The sequence below is a fragment of the Carcharhinus amblyrhynchos genome, chromosome 5 (genome assembly GCF_965287045.1).
Source record: "Carcharhinus amblyrhynchos chromosome 5, sCarAmb.v2.hapA, whole genome shotgun sequence".
In the NCBI taxonomy this organism is placed as follows: Eukaryota; Metazoa; Chordata; class Chondrichthyes; order Carcharhiniformes; family Carcharhinidae; genus Carcharhinus; species Carcharhinus amblyrhynchos.
The window spans coordinates 82,258,054-82,272,783 of NC_137328.1; the positions used below are offsets into that span (position 1 = coordinate 82,258,054).

Here is a 14,730-nt window from a genome sequence, read left to right on the forward strand (position 1 = left end):
GAGCAGCCTATGTTCATCTGGTGACTTCACCTTTTTTTACCATCAGGAAAAGCAAGCTTAGAAATATTGTTGGAATAACATTACTTCAATGTTATGATATCTTCTTGATTTGAAGTAGATTGTTTATTCATCATAATTGCTGGTCAAAGTCCTGAAATTCCTACCAATCATTATGGGATTACCATTAGCACAGAAATGACAGTAATTCAAGGAGAAGGCCCTCTGCCACCACCTTGGAGGAATGTGGATAAATATAGCCTCTTCTCTACCTAAAAAGTAATAGGGACCACAAAAAAAAATTAGTAAGGACTTACCAGAGTTCCACTTGCAGTTGCTTGGCTGACATTCTTCAAGTCAGCAACAATAAATGCCACCAAATATGTGCTCATTTTTACACTTTTCGCAAATGTGTCTTGAAATAGTCCATCGGCAAATGGAGTTGTGGCATCCTATAACAGATTTCAGACATGAGATTAAACACTGCAGATGTTTTCAGTGGTCAATCATATTTTGCAGTTTTAAAGCAATCTCAGCTTGCCTAAAGGAATACGTTCCTTGCGATTTTAACACAAGGTAAATGCAATTATCTAGCCTGTACCTAAATTACCAGTCAGTTGGAGAAGCAAGTTGAAATCTACACTGAAGCTGTGCAGAGGAGATGCAGCATTTTTTCACAACTGCCTGCAGAAACATGACGCAGCTCAATTTACTCCTCCACACTGTCACTTTTTGAGGGGAAAGTTACAAAGAAAATCAGAGAGATTTTTTACTGCTGAAAAGCTGTTTTTCAAATAATACCTTGGGAATTCAATTGGCTTTTTTATGAACTCTCATCACATTATAGTTGAGTTCTGCTCAATGTTACAAACAGCAACAATTCTTCACCTGGGTGCATCAGCTTTAGATTCTTTTGCTGAACCTAGTGCCTGCCACATATAAACCTAGCACTCACTACAAAGAAACACAGACAAACATAGCCAAACTCAGAGACTGCATTACAGCTCAACTAAAATCAGGTTTTAAAAAGACAATAGCTAGTCAGAGGAGATTAACCAATTAAAACTGCACAAGCTACCAGTGGGTAAACATTATAACTGGTCAAGTCAGAAACACTGATAGATTACTGTAACCTGGAGCAAAGTGGAAAGAACCCGTAGCCTCCAGTGATAAATCAACCCCACAAAATCCCATTGGTACACCCTGGAGTAGTACAAACCAACTTTTCTCAGATATCAGATTAGAGTCTGTAACTGAGTATAGAGCCAGTTCCTAAATCTCATCACAAAGTATCATCCTGGAATCAATCACTGTCTGGTGATTTGATTGCTGAGCTACGTGTTTGAACACACGATGGGAGTTTTTGGAGTAAGCATCAAGAATTTTAATGCATATTAATGAACACACTGCGCATAGGTATAGTTAACATGTATAAAAGGGGTCAACCTAAATGCAGGGCAAAAATCGTTAAAATTACCAAGAGGAGAATGAGGCTGTTTATTACAGGAGTACTGAAGAGAGTCCAGTGCTTACACTGTCACAATTAGTATTTGATGTTTACCAGAATCGAAATAAATTCAGAGCTTGGCAATCAGTTGAAGAAGCACTCAGCCAATTTCTGTACATGAGCAGCAAACAGGTGGTCACTGATCACACAGGGGAATTGATAAGGGATTCATGCAGAAGTGGAGGCACTTCTTTTATTACCATTTAATCACTCATCTGATGCCAGACACAGCTAATATACTGAGATGGAGTCACCTCTGCTATGACTGCAGAATTGAACAGTTAGTTACACATTAGTGAAGACAAGCAGTGAATTCCAACAAAAGTCTTCAATCTATTCCACATGCCAAAACAAACAGCAGGAAACAATTTTTTTTCATTATAGTGTATGACCTTTAAAAAGAAAGGAGTAAATGGGAACTCCAACAGAATTCTTTCCCATTCTATTCTGACCACTTCAAAGCCTTCTATTTTGGATCCTCCTATTTCTAAGTCTCCAGCCTAGTTCAATGGCTAAAAATAAGTCTTCCTCAGCATTCGCATTTTCAGCAGGGAAACACATCTCAGGCCAACAGGGGAGCTAGAAGAAAGGAAATGTACCATGTGACACCACAGAAAAGTTTGAATAAGTTGAATGCACAAATTCTTAAGAACATAAGAAATAGGAGCAGGAGTAGGCCATCTAGCCCTTCGAGCCTGCCCCGCCATTCAATAAGATCATGGCTGATCTAAAGTGGCTCAGTTCCACTTTCCCGCTTTCTCCCCATAACCCTTAATCCCCTTGCCTACCAAAAACCTATCTACCCATGTCTTAAATATATTTAGCGAGGTAGCCTTCACCTCTTCAACGGGCAGAGAATTCCAGAGATTCACCACCCTTTGAGTGAAGAAGTTCCTCCTCAACTCCGTTCTAAACTGCACCCCCCTTATCTTGAGGCTGTGCCCCCTAGTCCTACTGTCCTTGCTGAGCGGGAAGAATCTCTCTACCTCTACGCTATCCATCCCTTTCATTATCTTATACGTCTCTATAAGTTCCCCCCTCATCCTTCTAAACTCCAACGAGTACAGACACAGTCTATTCAGCCTCTCTTCATAGTCCAATCCCCTCATCTCCAGTATCAGCCTAGTGTTTTGAAGTTCACGTTTTAATAGGCTTTCATTTAGAGAGAGTACCTTGGATGCATTCACTTTTCAAATAAATGTATATGGGCACACACAATGCCAAATATTGGTTTGTCAATATAGCAGACACCATGCTTATGGACACTCAGTAAAGAACAGTTTCAGACAGTTACATGATTTGATATCTAGGGAAAAGGATACACGTCTTTAGCCCAGTCCAAACATAGAAAAGATCGAGAAGAGATATGTTTCAAGCAGAAATGCAAGTTATAGATTGCATAACACAATTTCTTCCTCTACATTCTAATGTGAGGCACAGAGGTGAGATAAACAAAAAAAAATCGTGCAATCCATCCAAGGTAAGCTAAGGGAAAGGAATGTTCGGTATCTATTTATTGCTAAATAAAAATTAATACGATCTCGGAATTCATGTATGCATGGCATTCCTCAACTTCTGGTGCATTTGCAGGAGAAATAGCATGGAAAGCAGAGATGTGTGCAACAGATTGAAATCTCCATACGTGAGCACCATGGAAAAACCTGCAACAGCATTATAGAGAAAAGGACTGTCAGCTTGACCACTCAGAATCACTGCTCCAGGATAGTGGGGGTAAAAAAGCAAACTAATTACTAATGAACTGATCTAGCAGAGTAGGTCATGGTAAATGGATAGCAGCATCTTGCTGTGACCTACATTTAGAGCAAGGGTAGTTCTGGTTCATCTCACTGCATGAGTCAGCAATCACTGCTGAAGTTAAAATAGCACTCACAACTGGACAAAACCTGCACTAGAACCTACCAAGTCTGATCAAGATTCATTAGAATTCCAAACTAAGTAGTAAAAACCATAGTGGTTCATGGCCTCTTCTTGCCCTCTGTGGGATTCTCTATATTGTTTGGATTAATTGAAAGGCTTCATTTTGAGTATTTCTGCCTAATGTGACTAATTGTGCTAAGCTTTAAAGTTAACCTAAGCTAGCTTGGCCACATTTTAAAACTGACCTTGGAATTTTGGGTTTTGGGCTTAGAAATTAACTATAATTGAAAGTACAACGCAAGCAAAATTTTGCATAAACGGAAGCTTTCACGGTTTGGTTTTGAAAGCTGGAGACTGCTTGTACTTAGTATTTTAATAACAAAAGATAATAAAACTCTTATATTGTTAGTAGCAACTGTCTGGTTTTTGCAGTTGTTATTCAGTCAAATGCTGCAAGATTTTTGGGTCTGGCTGCAAAGTCAGCCCCCAAATCTGCCTCTCTTTTTCTTTCAAGTAATCCTCTTTATATTCTGTTGTGTTATTTTCAAATTATATTCAATAAATCATTTCTTTAAAATCGTACCAAGTGCCCACGCTCTATTTGGAGGAATGAATGGATCCTACACCCTCCCACTCCAAAATATGTAAATACTTAGACGATTCTGTTCTTCCAGTCCACTCCTCCTTTCCCCTGCCATGCTAAACATCTGCACTTAGGGAAAATGGCACAAAGGCAATGTAGTCCTGGACCCCTACCAATTCCGCTTCAACAATTGCAAAAACATATGCTGTTCAAAAGATACTTCAGTACAGAACTTATACTTCCTGCACCCATTCTCTCTGAACTGCCACAATAAAATGCTTTAAAAATCTCTGCTGGTTACTTATATTAAAAAAAAGAAAATGCTGGAGATATAATGCTCATAAATAGAAGAGACAAGTTAATGCTTTGGATTTTTTTTCTTTTTACAAATGCTGAGTATTGCCATTTCCAATTTTTGTTCCTGGTTTATGGGTTGGCTCTGTTATAAGAGGAGTAGTGATGAGGGGGACTGACACCAAATTGTCTTTACAGATATTCTCTAAAGCATGTACAGGATGCACTTCCCAACATGATGATTAGCACTGCTGCCTCACAGTGCCAGGGACCCCGGATTGATCCCCAGTTTGAGTCACCGTCTGTGTGGCGTCTGCATACCCTTCCAGTGTATGCGTGGGTTTCCTCTGGGTGCTCCAGTTTCCCCCTCACTGTCCGAAAGATCATAGAAACCCTACAGTGCAGAAGGAAGCCATAAGGCTCAACGAGTCTGCACCAACCACAATCCCATCCAGACCTATTTCCAGTAACCCCCACATATTTACCCCACTAATCCCTCTAACCTACGCATCCCTACTAAGGGGCAATTTAGAACATAGAACACTACAGCACAAAACAGGCCCTTCGGCCCACAAGTTGCACCAATCACATTAAGCGCAGCAAACACACCTAACCTCCATATCTCTGGACTGTGGGAGGAAACCCATGCAGACACAGGGAGAACATGCAAACTCCGCACAGGCAGCGACCCAAGCCGAGAATCAAACCCAGGTTCCTGCAGCCGTGAGGCCCAGGCGTGCTGGTTAGGTGCACTGGCCATGCTAAACTCTCCATCAGCGTCCTGAACAGACACCAGAGTGTGACGACTAGGGGATTTTCACAGAAACTTCATTGCAGTGTTAATGTATGCCTTACTTGTGATATTTACTTGTGACCTTACTTGTGAGGTAATAAGCCGTGGATAACGAAGGAGGTGAAGGAAAGTGTTAAATTAAAAGCGGAGGAATTTAGAGTAGCTAAGAGTAGTGGGCGAGAAGAGGATTGGGAGAGGTTTAAATGTCAACAAAGGTTGATAAAGAAGAGTAGGAGAAACTATGAAGCTGGGCTAGCACTTAATATAAAAAAGGATAGCAAGAGTTTTTATAAATATATAAAAAGGAAGAGGCTGGCTTGGGTGAACGTTGGTCCTTTAGAGGATGAGAAAGGGGACCTAGTGGTAGGGGATGGGGATATGGCTAAGGTATTGAATAACTTTTTTGTTTCTGTCTTCACGGAGGAGGACGTGAATAATTTGCCGGGTGTTAAGTGATGGAAAGGTGGTAGGACTGGAGGGTCTTAATGACATTACTGTTACTAGAGAGGCGGTGCTCGACAGACTGGAGGGGCTGATTGTGGACAAGTCCCCAGGACCGGATGGAATGCATCCGAGGGTTCTGAAAGAAATGGCTGAGGTGATAGTGGATGCCTTGGTGGTTATTTTCCAGACGTCGCTGGATTCCGGGGAAGTGCCGGAGGATTGGAAAACGGCTAATGTTACGCCGTTGTTTAAGAAGGGTGCCAGGCAAAAGGCGGGGAATTATAGGCCGGTTAGTTTAATGTCTGTGTTAGGTAAAATGTTAGAATCCATCATTAAGGAGGAAATTGCGAGGCATCTTGAAGGGAATTGCTTGATAGAACAGACGCAGCACGGTTTCATTAGAGGGAAGTCGTGTCTGACAAATTGACTGGAGTTCTATGAGGATGTGTCTAGAGCGGTGGATAGAGGAGAGCCGGTGGATGTGGTCTTTCTGGATTTTCAGAAGGCGTTTGACAAAGTACCTCACAAGAGGTTATTGCAGAAGGTCGAGGGACATGGAGTTGGGGGTCGGGTGTTAGTGTGGATAGAGGATTGGTTGTCAAATAGGAGGCAGAGAGTGGGGGTCAACGGGTGCTATTCGGATTGGCGGGTGGTGACTAGTGGAGTGCCCCAGGGGTCGGTGCTGGGGCTTCAGCTATTTACCATTTATATAGATGATCTGGAAGAGGGAACCGAGTGTAGGGTGTCGAAATTTGCTGATGACACCAAGATTGGGGGAACGGCAAATTGTGCGGAGGGTGTGGAGAGTCTGCAAAAGGATCTAGATAGGCTGGGCGAATGGGCCAGGAAATGGCAAACGGAATTTAATGTTGGCAAGTGCGAGGTGGTCCACTTTAGTAGGAATAATGGTAGGAAGGATTATTACTTACGTGGAGAAAAACTGCAGCAGGCGACGGTGCAGAGGGAACTCGGGGTCCTTGTGCATGAGTCGCAAAAACCCAGCCTGCAGGTGCAGCAGGTGGTCAGGAAGGCGAATGGGATGCTGGCCTTCATCGCGAGGGGGATTGAATATAAAAATAGGGAGGTCTTGCTGCTGCTGTATAGGGCATTGGTGAGGCCGCAGCTGGAGTACTGTGTGCAGTTTTGGGCGCCGTACTTACGCAAGGATATTTTGGCCTTGGAGGGAGTGCACAGGAGGTTTACTAGGCTGATGCCGGAGTTGAGGGGGTTGAGCTATGAGGAGAGGCTGAATAAATTAGGCTTGTACTCGTTAGAGTTTAGAAGAATGAGGGGAGATCTCATTGAGACGTATAAGATGATGAATGGGATGGATAGGATAGAGGTGGAGAGACTCTTCCCGCTCAGAAAGGATAGCAGGACTAGGGGGCACAGCCTCAAGATAAAGGGGGGGCGGTTTAGAACAGAGTTGAGGAGGAACTTCTTCACTCAAAGGGTGGTGAATCTCTGGAATTCTCTGCCCGTTGAAGTGGTGGAGGCTACCTCGCTAAATATTTTTAAGACGTGGGTTGATGGGTTTTTGATAAGAGAGGGGATTAAGGGTTATGGGGAGAGGGCGGGAATGTGGAACTGAGCCACGACAGATCAGCTATGATCTTATTGAATGGCGGGGCAGGCTTGAAGGGCTAGTTGGCCTACTCCTGCTCCTATTTCTTATGTTCTTATGTTCTTAAGTCTTAAACAGTGAAAGTGTGGGGAAAGGAAATTCATGGGGAAAAAGAGACATGTAAAACACTATATAGCAGGCACTATTTTGAGCATGGAGAAGAAAAGAAACCATCCTTACACTTTTCAACATGTACAAGGCTTTCAGATGCTAAATGCTGAAAACAGTCTAATCGTTATTACCAGAAACCACGACAGCTTTGGTCTTTGCACAATTAGGCTGTCAGGTATAATATTTCACTTCTTCACATAAAATTAGTGAACATTTGTAATAGTGATTCCAATTTTAACTTTCTGCCAATGTCGGACGTTTTAGGAACTTTCAAGCGGTTATTGGATAGGCACATGGAGCACTCCAGAATTATAGGGAGGGGATAGCTTGATCTTGGGATTGGGCATAACTTTGAGAACCAAAGGGCCTGTACTGTGCTGTAATGTTCTATGTTCCATGTCTCAATGCAATCTTTATAACAAGATTTTTGTCAACAAGAATTTGTTACCTAATTTGGTATTGGAAATGTTTGATGGGAGAATTTTAAGAATTTTAAAACCTGCTGGAATGGCAGTTTCTTCCATGCTCACACAAATATTGTACTAGGGACCTTGGATAGAAGGCAAACAGCTTGTCGATAGCACACCCTGCCTCTCATTGTTACTGATCTCCATATTGGTCTCTTGTTCCGTGCTAATCGTTTGTTATTCCCAGTTTTAAGCTCTAGGGAATGCATTAACTACAGAACCGTGATTAATTTAGATGGATTTCTTTAACAAGCCACAATTTGCCTCTAATTACAACAAAAGAAGCCAATTCTGTAAAATGTACAACAGCAGCAATTAAAATGATCACCATAATTCACATGCAAGAAGGGTAGTTCTCATTTTTAAATGAACATACAGTCACACAGTTAATAAAAAGCAAAGTATTGCAAGTTCTGGAATCCAAAAGAAAAACAGAAAAGGCTGGAAACAGCAGGTCAATATGCCACACTGTTGCACATTGTTATTACTGAATGCATTAATCTGCCGATGCCCATTTGCTCATGAAATGCTGTTATTAGACTCTGATATTAAACGTTCTAGAACAATCATATACCATCTTATTTCAAGGAGGACATATAACGGCTTTTAGAAAGGAATTACAGGAATAAATATCAACTTCACTGGTAGACATGCATGAATGATATAAAAATTGGGGGGGTTAAAATGTAGTTTCCCTTCTTATTCCAAAGATATCAGTTGTTACAAAAGAAACAGTTGTCTGGTGTTGAGAATCTTCAGACACCTTGCTCAAGTTGCCAATTTTCGTGCAAATGAACACAAAGATTAATTGACATCACTTAAGAAACAAACATCACAGCCTCTCGTGACGTTTAAACATGTTCTTTAAGAAACCTTCATGCTCTTTCCTCTTCCGAGCCAAAGAATTCTAAGTAGGCTGCTTGAACTGCATGTCTATTGTTGATTGTGCCATACTAGAGAATACATTTAGATTACAATTGATAATGGCTGAAGGCACTTTTATTTCTAAAAAAAAAAGTACCACAGATATAGTTCTGCCCTGACACATGCAAGCAATAACAACATTTGAATCCTAGCATTAATTATAACTCCAAACACTGTTGGCAAGGTAAAGTAAAGCTTATTTATTAGTCACATGTAAGGCTTAAATTAACACCGCAATGAAGTTACAGTGAAATTCCCTTAGTGGTTCTCCCTATTCCACTGATTTTGTCCTCTTTTTGCTTTCTCTAAAACTCCATATTGAGATATAGATCCAGACATTATAACCTTGTCAAGTGGGGAAATAATGAGGCCAACTGCATTGTCCAAATCTGTGACTTGCTGGCATGTAACTATTATCTATAATCTCTCTTTCTAAAGCCTTTGAACATGACAGCACTTTCTAAACCTAGGTCTATCTTCCCAGTGACTCCATATGCCTATTACATCAATTATATTGAGATATAGATCTAGACATTATAACCTTGTCAAGTGGGGAAATAATGAGGCCAACTGCATTGTCCAAATCTGTGACTTGCTGGCACGTAACTATTATCTATAATCTCCCTTTCTAAAGCCTTTGAACATGACAGCACTTTCTAAACCTAGGTCTATCTTCCCAGTGACTCCATATGCCTATTACATCAATTAAATTTCAACATCACTATTACAATCCTAGCTAAAGACACAAATAACATCCTCAGTGTCTGTGGTGCACTATCCTTCCTCTCCCTCTTCAACCTCTTTTGCACCCTTTGAGAATCAACTATGTTATCCACCTCCAATATCTCTTGGCTATTCTCTAACTCAACCAAACTTCCCTCATCTTGTCCATCCTTGCCTATGCAATTATAGCTAGAACATTTCCAGCAGTCTCTCTTTCCAAACCTGCCCCATTATCTCTGGTTAAACAAGATCCATCTATTGTCTTGGCCTTTATAATCCAAAGATAGGCATGTGGTTCCACAAGCATGCTTATCAACAGTTAGCACTACCTCACTGGACCCTTCCACAGCTTTTCCAATATCCTTCCTAACTGAGCAGAAACTCTCAAATTAAACATGGTCTTCGCCCCTGCCCGTGAACACTATCACGGGCAGGGGTGATAGTGCCACTGATGTCACCATCCTACCTAGCCACCTGCAGTTGAATTAGATTATTTGCATCCTATCAGATCCCAAGCTTCCAATCTTGTATTGTCTCATCACAAAAACTGTATGCTTGCACCTCTGTAACACCTCTGTCACCAGCCCCATTTCCCTCTATCTCCTGTCTACATCTTCATTCGCTTGCACCATGAAAACTGTATCTGGTGTTTAACCTTCCTATAATTTTCATGGAGTTATTAAATTTACATATTAGTTGACTATTAAATTCATAACATATATTTAATTTTAGTAATTATCAGTGCAAGTACCTTCTTAATACCTTCATAATTGTTAGTAATCTCCTCTTGCCCAAAGAGTAAAAGTTAAGCATGAAGCCATTTCAGCCTCTAAATCGGGAAATTTTTAAAAAATCTTCCTGTTATTTTCCCTTTGTCTCTTTTTCTCCTCTCTCTAATGCAATCTTTCTTTCCTTTGCAATTTGCCTTTCTGAACCTGAATGAATTTATCCAATCTAATTCACTTCCTTAGTGTTTTCTCTCTATTTTCCAGTAACTTAATCTCATTGATCTAGGAGATAGACTTTTTGTCCTATGTTCCAGATACCCTATTTTTACTGTTGAGCAGTTATCAGCTAAAACTTCCAGAACATTATGAACGATAATTTTGAAAATACAAATTTACAGTTTTAAGTTTAACTAGCGAGGTTCACTCTAACAGAAACTGGAACATGTTTTTTTGGGGGGGATATGATAACTAAGAAAGGCTTTTCCTTAAAGGTACCTTCTGCGTGTTTGATAGTGAGATGTGATCAGCTTCCCTGATTATCTTGATGCTAAACGTGGCCTTAAATGCTGGTTCATCAAAGCATGGGAAAGCATTTCGGGCTGAAGTTGGCTCAAACTGAGTGGCTGCCAATATTCTGTGAAAGGAAAGAAGAAGATGATCTATAGGTTCTTTGAAAATAAACTCTACAGCTTGCACAAATCTAGCAGTTTGATTGAATTCCTGATTTCAAAGCTTGTATTTTCTTCTCTTGAATGATCCTAGCTGAAAGAAACATGAAGATTCCGTTTCTCTATCAAAACTAAAGCCAAAACTGAAACTTCAGGTTTTTGGAGAAACTGAAGCTGGTTGAAACCAGATAAAAGACACTGAGCCAAGTTCAGGTCAATCAGTGCCACAGTGTAGGCAGGCTGAAGAAACTGAAGACTGGATCCAGGAGCTGGCAACGAGTAAATACAAGGTTGTTGCAGTTATTTTTGTTACGTCAAGTAATTGATTCTTCAGTCTCTGCCACAGGGTTATCACTGGGGATTCAGGCAAATGTAGTATCGATGGAGTTAAGACTGTGTGCAGAGCTGAGGTGGCTCTGGAGAGGTGTGCCATTTTAATGAAGACTGTTCCCAGATTACTCGGGTCAGTTGGGTGCTACTGTCAGACGAGAATCACTGGGTAAATCCTTGGAAGAAAAGGAGCCAGAATTCTACTTGAGCAAGTTCAGAGCTTTGAAGAACTTGCTGTCTTAAATTGGTGCCATATATGGTGAGTGGGCTGCAAAGTAAATCCGAGAGATCTATCTTTGTTATATGTTATTTAATGTACAATTTTCAATACTTATTGACCATGATTTGCTAGTCAATTTATGTTGATTTTGGCTTGATTGTTAAAGTTATAAGAATAATGTTCATTGATAGTCTCATTGGGGTCATTTGGTGAATTCAGCTCTTTTGCATTATTGATCACCATAGGATCATAACCAACTAGATCAATTTTAGGACTACAATGATTCTTCATGCAAGGACCCCATAGGCTGCCACAAATCTCCATAATGACCAAGTCTTCCTTAGTCACTCAGACCCTGTCACTTAAGGCTGTTATAAAGAACCATTTTATAAAAGACAAAGTAGATATAAAAAAACATGCCAACCAAAAAATGAGTCTGGGGCTCTGTAGTGAGTAGAACAACATCCTTTTGAAATGTCACTAAACCTTGTCACCACCAAAAAAGATGTTAAAAGGGATAACATTCACTTCATGCCTTAAATAAAAAGAACCCCACATTTATATAGCCCTTTTCATGACATTGGGCTGTCCCACACTGCTTTGCAGCTAACAATGTACTTTTGAATTGTAGTCATGGATATAACATAGTAAACGCAGCAAATTACGCTTTGACAGCTGTCACAAACACCATTGTGATAATAGCCAGACAGAGTGTTTTTTTCAGTGACTTTAAGGAGAGATAAATATTGATAGCTGGAATAATTCCACTGTTGTTGTTCAAAACATTATGTTGATATTTTATATCTGCCTGAAGGGGCAAATGTAAAGCTTAAATTCTCATCTGACAAATGGAGACAAAGCAGGGAAGGAGGACGGAACCAATCTCACACTGTTCCTCTTCCATGTTCAGTAAGTACAAGGCAGGGGAAAGTTAAAACCCCTTCTAGATTATTAAGCCAATGGGTGGATTTCTTTTTCCTCACCAAATATTAACCATCCATCAGCTGACGTAAAAATAGTTTAGCTGCCAAGAGTACGATTCTCACCACAATCACACCATCAGTATCAGAATATCCAGTCAGCACTATGCCAGAAATATGGGTAAGATGCTCTTTCGAAGAATTGATACAGATTCAATGGGCTGAATGGTAAGTGGATATAGAAGGTGGTGGTCCTATTTTCACCTTTCTTCTAAGAAAAAAATCTGTTGGAAAATGCTGACAGAGTTATACTTATTGCCCATCTCTCAGACACTTCAGAAGGCACTAAGAATCAAATATGTAATGTGCACTCAAATCATGTCAGGGATAGACTGATTTGAAATGTTAGGTTTTGTTTCATGAATGAAGCACTAGTGTTTTTAAATGCCAATTTGGCAACTTGTGTGGCCAGGTTTTGAACATTAACCCACAAATGAACAGATTTATTGAATTCACATCAAACTGCTTTTGTCACTACCCAAGACACATTACTAATATTGAATGGCGTACTTTGAGAAAAGCAAGACATGTATCAACACGTGCTGTAAAACAATGGTGCAGAATAGATTAAATCAAAGACAAGTGAAAAAGGTTTATTTCTTTCCAAGTGCCTTCTAACAACAATACACAAAGGAACCTGTCAGGAAATAGTAATTACATTTAGAGAAGTACACTGACAGCAGATAGTTTACCTTGTTTTGTTTTTATCTTGATAACTGCTTTTGTAAAATCCAGAAAAACCATCTGACAGATTTGCTGAATATTCCAGATTCAGTATGTGTGTTTCTCCATTCAACAGCATTGAGTCAAGTTTAATGGCAATTTGATGATGTGGTCGATACTCCAAAATCTGGACATCCTTTTGTTGACTGGATCCTTTTGAAGAAGTAATGGTTGCTTTGGTGATTTTGAGATCAAAACTGTGCAGGGTGATGTTGTTGGTATCCTCTTTGACTAGAAGACTAATTTTCACAATGCCTGTGAAACTCATGGTGGTGAGATTGGGATGCAAAGTAAGATCATAATGCACTGGTACAACAGCAGTAGGCAATCTTACTTTTGGCCAGGGAAATACCTGGCCATTGGTAGCCAATGGATATACGAGTGTTAAAGTTGTGTTCTTTTTATGGCAGCCTTCTTTGGTGAAGGTACACTTTGGCAGAAAGTAGACTACCATCGCTATTGAAAGTATAATCACCACAACAAATGCTCCAACAAGTACAGTCCGAGCAGAAGACAGTGAGCAAAATCCCCCTGATGGTTCCTGATTATAAACCCCTGCCATGTTGTTGCGGTGACTGGAACTCCTGTTCATGAATGACATGCCTAACAACCTTGCAGATGATTCATAGTCTTCTTCATCATCCTCCAAGTCATGCTCTCCCAAGCCACGTACCAACAACCGTGAACTACGTGGCTCATATTCAACTTCATCAGGTTCCAAAGGATGAAGGCGTGGTTCCTTGGCCAAGTCAACTACATCTGGCTCCTCTTCAAACATGCTATTTTCAATCATGTTTCTGGGCAACTGGGCCCGCTCTGAAAGACAAAACGGTTTCAAATATATTCACCGTGTTTTACATACACTAATATGACACTAATTAGCACCAGCAGGTTCAAGGCCAAATGATGCACTGGTGAAAGTCAACTTTGTTTCCAACAAACCACAAAAGGAATATTGTATTCTATACATCATGCAACAAATACTCTAAAGATTATAGGTCAATCCTTTACAACAATTATCCATTATATTAAATTGACATTATATGGGGATAAGTTGGGGCAGGGCAGGGGGTTGTGGAATGGGGGTGCAGGTTGGGTTGTATCCCAAGCAGCAGGAGTCAAGTGTTCTGGGAAGGAGACAATAAATTGGGTAAGGAATAGGAGATTCATTGTAGCCAGTACAAAAAGTAATATGGCAGTCATACTATTTCAGAGAAAAACAAAATTGAAGTAATATAATTTCCAATGTCCATAGAATCATAGAACCCTACAGTGCAGAAAGAGACCCTTTGGCCCATCGAGTCTGCACCAACCACAATCCCAACCAGGCCCTACCCTCATATCCCTACACATTTACCTGCTAATCCCTCTAACCTACACATCTCAGGACACTAAGGGACAATTTTTAACATGGCCAATCAACCTAACCCGCACATCTTTGGACTGTGGGAGGAAACCGGAACCCACGCAGACACAAGGAGAATGTGCAAACTCCACACAGACAGTGGCCCAAGCCAGGAATTGAACCCAGGTCCCTGGAGCTGTGAAGCAGCAGTGCTAACCACTGTGCTACCATGCCGTCCAAAACTAGAATATTTGACAGAGTTGAAAATTATTACGGAATTTGGATGACATGCAGCTAGTGAAATTCTAGGGCTCAAGTGCCAGAATGGCTGAAATGTAGAATGGAATCAAGCAGCAACAGCAAGTCCTGTAGTTATTGTTCACAGTTAGCT

At 40.6% G+C, this 14,730-nt stretch overlaps 1 protein-coding gene across 1 annotated transcript in view; it reads right to left on the minus strand.

Moving 5' to 3' along the window:
• lnpep (leucyl/cystinyl aminopeptidase) overlaps positions 1–14,730 on the minus strand; it is a 100,343-nt gene that overhangs the window by 56,671 nt on the left and 28,942 nt on the right. The window contains exons 2-4 of the mRNA XM_080189084.1: positions 12,964–13,810; positions 10,569–10,707; positions 315–449 (exon numbers count right to left, since the gene is read on the minus strand). Of these exons, the coding sequence (XP_080045210.1) occupies positions 315–449; positions 10,569–10,707; positions 12,964–13,810 (1,121 nt within the window). The remainder of the gene's footprint in view (positions 1–314; positions 450–10,568; positions 10,708–12,963; positions 13,811–14,730) is intronic.